The sequence below is a fragment of the Vitis riparia genome, chromosome 12 (assembly GCF_004353265.1).
Source record: "Vitis riparia cultivar Riparia Gloire de Montpellier isolate 1030 chromosome 12, EGFV_Vit.rip_1.0, whole genome shotgun sequence".
In the NCBI taxonomy this organism is placed as follows: Eukaryota; Viridiplantae; Streptophyta; class Magnoliopsida; order Vitales; family Vitaceae; genus Vitis; species Vitis riparia.
In genome coordinates this window covers 10,368,116-10,374,207 of record NC_048442.1, presented here as the reverse complement: position 1 = coordinate 10,374,207, position 6,092 = coordinate 10,368,116, and the positions used below count along the sequence as shown (strand labels likewise).

Genomic DNA, 6,092 nt, shown 5'->3' with positions numbered 1-6,092 from the left:
CAAAGCCACCCACCTACATGCATGGGAATCGTGCATGCATGGCCACCCCCCATGGCTGCCATTCATCAACACATACCCATGCTAACCTCCATACCCGTATCCTCCATGCCCTCATGTATATCACCACCCTCCCATGCATAACTATCCTCCACTTACCCATTTTTCTTCTTCTTACCACCTTTCTCTCTCTACACCACATACCCTTCATGCACTGTTTTCTCTCTCTAACACCACCACCACTACCAAACCCTCATTTTCTCACTAACTCACTCACTTTCTACTCCCTACCCGGTTATCTCTCTACACCACATACCCATTTTCCAAATACCCATCAACCCACCTTTGCATGGCCACCTTTCTTGGCCCACTTCCAAAGCCCACTAAACTTACTTTCTTGCACAATGGATTGGACAAACCCAAGGCCCATGGACGTCCTTTGAAGGCCTTCTTCCCCTTAGGCCCATTCTTAAAGGCCCCTTGTTTTGTTCTCTCATTTTAAGTTGGCCCATGCCCATTTCCAAGCCCATGCTCACTTCAAGTTGATTTGTTCTCTCATTTTAAGTTGGCCCATGCCCATTCCAAGCCCATGTTCACTTCAATTGATTTGTTCACCCATCTTAAGTTGGCCCATACCCATTCAAAACCCTCAAAGTCCATTTCCAACCCTTAATATTATCTACTATTATTGTTATTATTAACTATTATTATTATTTTTATTACTATTAACTATTATTATTATTATTATTATCATTGTCATGATTATTATTATTAATCCAATTTTCCAAATCTTATTATTGTTATTATTATTATTATTATTAATCTAACTTTCAAAATCTTGCTATTATTATTGATATTAATTCAATTTTCAAAATCTTATTATTATGATTATTATTATTATGATTATCATCTTTAATTCAACTTTTAAAATTTTATTATTATTATTATTATTATTATTATTAATTCAACTTTTAAAATATTATTATCATTATTATTATTAATTCAACTTTCAAAATCGTGTTATCATTATTATTATTATTATTATTTCAAAATCTTATTATTATTATTATTATTACTATTTCAAAACCTTATTGTTATTATTATCATTAATCCCAAAGCCCAATTCGTTTCTAATGCCCAAGCCCATTTCCATAGCCCTTCTCACCCTAGGCCCTTCTAATTCCAGAGTTCTTTTAATCCCTTTTGTTTGTCCATATTATTATTATTATCATTTATTGTTATTATTATTATTATTATTATTATTATTATTATTATTATTATTATTGTTATTATTATTAAAAATCTATATTCTCGCAGTTCAATTTCCCAAAGTTCATTCCTTATTATTATTGTTATTACAAATTCAACTTTCAAAATCCATATCCTTGCAGTTTAATTCCCTAAAGTTCATTTCTTATTTTCTCTGACAAATTTCCTCTTAATTACCGGTGCTCTAATCTTAAATTTAATTCCTCAGACCCCCGATTTTCAAACAAGTTCCAAGAATCCAGTTTTCACTCAAATAGTTTTAATTCCACTCCGATTTTTAAATAATGTTCTATTTCTTTTAATTTTTACACAAGCAAGAATGATGAATCTTCATAATTCCGAAATAATGGGATTCGTGAGATTAATTCATGCAATATAAATCGGGCTTTGGTGGGGGCCCAACATATGTGATTTCCTTATGATTGATTGATTGTTTGTTTGATTTAATTGCCATGCATGATCGATTTTATTTTGCTCTATGACATGCTCGAAATTATTCCTTAATTGTGCACTAACCTCATTTCTTGATAGCGCATATTGATTCACCACCCAGGTACGTATTTACTCGCCCCATGGTCACTCCTTATACTTGTTCGGATTCTCATACGTGCATGATCATTTAAGGTATTCGTAGGTTCATTCATCAATTGCCACGTCAGCTTCATTTTATTAGTAGAGACCCGACTTTAGGGACTTAGAGGGGTGCTACGGTCTTTACCATACCTTCCTGATAAGTAACCTGACCCCCGAACCCGATCCAGTTTTTCGCAGATCGCCTTTTCCAAAATAAGGAGTCACACTTAGGGTTTTTCTTTCTTATTTTGTTTACCCTTTTAAAATAAAACAAAAATAAGTGGCGACTCCAAGTCATTTTCTTAATCAAATAAAATCAATTTTTCAAAAATAAAAATCGAGCTCGCCATCGAGTGGGAAACGCATTGAGCCGAAATGCGGGGTCCACACAATGACTGAAATTTAATTCTTTTTATTATTTTCATATAAAAAATAGTACTAAACAAGGTTTTCAATTTTTATTTTTAAAAATAGTTTTCATTTTTAATTAAATGTTTATTCAAAAAGAAAATATAAAAAATATAAATCATATTACCATTTTTTTAGAAAGTATTTTTTTAAATAGTTTTTTAACATAATTTTTCTTTATTTATAATTTAAAATAGAAAATAATGCTGCTTTTTAATTATTTATAAAAAATTTTAAAAAAACAATGAAAAATCTAAATTGTTAAAATAGAATTATTATGGTTGCATGAATAGTGGTGTAATAAAGACAAAAAAAAACTTATGTGAAAGGTCATTGGGTATTTTAGTTCATCACTATTGTATATCCTTAAAAGGTAATATATAGAAATTTGAAAGATATATTGGTCTTTTAACATCTTATATCATTTCCATTAATTATGATAGTTATATACACCAAATGTTAGTTTTTGGGCCCGATTGGGCCCAAAACACAATTCTCCTATATATTTTCATTTTTTATTTATTCTGTATAATAGAAACAAAAACAAGTCCCAAATAAGGTTTTTTTTTTTTTTTTTTCCTGATTTTCAAACAAAAACAAGGTTTTTATTTTTTAATTGTCAAGTATATTTTTCGTTTCTTTTTTTATTATGCATAATGGAAAATTATTTTAAGATATAGTTGTCAAATAAGGAGTTAATATATATATATATTATTTTTAGAACTTTATGTTCTTCCTATCTTTACTTTAAAGCATAAATCATCATCATGGGCCCACTAGAGCCTTGTGCTCTTTCCATCATGTTTCATATGACTCCTTGTTTTACTTTCTTCATTGATACAGTTGTCTTATCTGACTATGGTTAATAATGGAGGTCACTTCTCAGCACATGTAAGAGATCCATAACAACAACAACAACAATAATAATTGTGCAACAAAAGAGACAAAATAATATATTTTTAAAAATATTTTTTATGAAAATTTTTATGCTTAGAGGTGAGTTGGGCGATGATTTTCTATTTTAAAATTTTATAAAAAAAATTTTTTAAGTCAAACTTGATTTTTAAGTCTTTGTTATCTCCATGGTTTTAAAAACCGGATCGGACCGGCCGGTCCAACTGTCGACTGGTCACGGTTCCGGTCCGGTCCGGTCAATTGGACCAGAGCTATGTTGAACCGGAATCAGACCGGCGGTTCGACCGAATCAGCCGATTCCATTCAAACCGGACGGTTCCATTATTATTTTTTAAAAAAAAATTTACAGTGATCTGTAGATTCTGCACCAGAGGTAAAGAAGCTGCCGCCCCGAACGCGCCACAACACTGACGCCAGCTCCCATCGGTGGTATCTTCAGCTGTTACACCGCTGCAAGCATCCCTCTCTTCTTCCCCACCGCTGCAACCATAACCCCCCCTCCCTCTTCTTCCCCCCACTGCAAAACCCCCTCCCAGCGCCACAAACCCTCAATGAATGAAAGCCCTTCAGATTGTTTTTGGTTTTTGGCGGGCCTCTGTGATTTTCCAGTAATGTGAGAGAGAGAGAGATCAAATTGCTTCTGTGATTTTCAAGAGAGAGAGAGAGAGAGGGAGAGGGGGGAAGAGAGAGAGAGGGGGAAAGGGAAGGACGGTGGTGGGTGGTTTAAATTTTATAATAATAAATTAATAATAAATTATTAATAATAATAATAATAATAATAATAATGTGTTTGTTCATTGTGCCAAAAATCATATTTCTTATTGCACCGCTTCTTGATTTAGGTATTTTTTTTTTTTAGACTTGTTCCAAACTTCTTCAAATAGTCATTCAAATGAAGACCAATAAATAAATATGATTTAATGGTAAAATAAATATTAAAATTTTAAATTTTATAATTTTAATTTAAATTTCTAATTTGAAATTAATTTTTTCATTTTTAAAAAATATTTAATTTTTAAATAATATATAAATTTTTTTTTTATAATTATTTTAAATTTTAATAATTTATAAATTGTATATTTATGACATCACCGGTTCAACCGCGGTTCGACCGTCGGTCCGACCAGTGAACCGTGAATCGATAACTTTTCCTGTTCAATGACCGATCCGATTTTTAAAACATTGGTTATCTCATTTAAAAAATAAAAATCAAAATAGGATACATTTGCATAATTATTTTTAAATTTTAATTTTTTTTTTAAAAGACAACAATACTAAATATGAAAGAGATTTCATTTTTTTTAAACTACATTTTGTATCCACTACTTATTTTTTATTTTTGAAAATAAAACAAACTAATAAATTTATTTTATACCTTCAAAAATCACTTTCATTTAAAAAAAAAAAAAAAGATATTAAGCTTTTTATATTTGGAATTTTTTAAAATAATTTTTAAAACCATTATCTCTTCAATATAAACATTTAAAAATTTCTAATTATTATATAAAAAATAATATAATGTTTTTTATTTTAAAAACATAAAATAGAAAATAAAAAGTGTATTCAAACTTGGTTGATTTAATTCACAAGCACTTTTTAAAACATATGTAATAAATTATGATTAAGTAATTTTGAAGTCAATAAAGAAGATAAAAAGGAAATCATTTTAGTAGCCAAAGCCCTTTGAACTGTTGTTGTGGGGGTCACATACTCACAAGTCACACCCCTCAAACACGTGTCTTCATACCTACTGTTTATATCAGGGATCTACTACCTTTTTGCTTGTGTTTTGTCACACTGAATCAAATTGCATGCATTCCTTGAGCTTTCTCCATCTCTTTGGCTTCACTCATATTCACTACTGATTCTGCTTTTCATTTTGTTGGTGACCGTTTCCCTGCTTGGGGCAAATACCCTACTCCTTCCATTTCTTCTACTCTCTTGTTTTACTTTGCTCTTGCTTCTGCTTTCAGTTGTTTCTATTTTTTCCTCATTCCCCTTTGTTTTCCCAACAAAACCACCAAAATATATCCAACTGAGACGAAATGATAGACATCGTTATTACCGTTGCTACAAAAGTTTCAGAGTACTTGGTTGCTCCAATTGGACACCAGCTTAGTTATCTGTTTTGCTACCGCAGCCACATGGATGAACTCGACAAGAAGATTCAGGAATTGGGGTGTATGAGGGGTGACCTTCAGATAACTATTGATACAGCTATTAGAAGTGGGGATGAAATCAGACCTATTGTTCAAGACTGGCTGACTCGGGTAGATGGGATTACAGGGCAGGCAGAAGAATTAATGAAAGATGAAAATAAGAGTTGTCTCAATGGCTGGTGTCCTAATCTCAAGTCACATTACCTGCTAAGCAGAGAAGCGGACAAAAAGGCGCAGGTTATTGTTCAAATCCAAAAAGACCATAATTTCCCCGATGGCGTATCATATTGTGCCCCTCCATCGAATAAACAGTAAAAAATACAGAGTTTGTGAGGAGAGAACTCCAATAGTTTTCTCTATTACTGACTGGGCATAAATAGCCATTGTCACGCCCCAAGACCCACTCCAAGGGCATGATGGTCATTTCACACTTCAAACCCGAAGGCTTACAGTGTAACCTGACCCAAACAATTATCTTGTAATTGGAAGTTACCAATTACCAAATACCTGTTCAGAGTAGCGGAACAAAATCTAAAATCCTCAAAATTCGATTTTAAAACTAAAACATCTACTATCCAAAATCCATTGTCCAAATATTTGCAAACTTAAACAATTTAAGTACTAAAACAAATTTCAAAATCTCCAAAACTCAACTTTGAACTAACATAAAACTTAAAGGATCAATATCCAAATAGCTTCCAAATACCAAAAGATCCAAATGAACATAACTAATAGTTAAACAAAATCCAACATAAAATCCTAAGTCAAATC

The 6,092-nt window shown here is 31.6% G+C and overlaps 1 protein-coding gene across 1 annotated transcript; it reads left to right on the top strand.

Moving 5' to 3' along the window:
- The first annotated feature begins 5,207 nt into the window (after positions 1 to 5,207).
- On the top strand, positions 5,208 to 5,636 carry LOC117925962. Its single transcript, XM_034845060.1, has one exon. It carries the CDS (start codon positions 5,208 to 5,210, stop codon positions 5,634 to 5,636), a length of 429 nt encoding a protein of 142 aa, XP_034700951.1.
- The last annotated feature ends 456 nt before the right edge of the window (positions 5,637 to 6,092 follow it).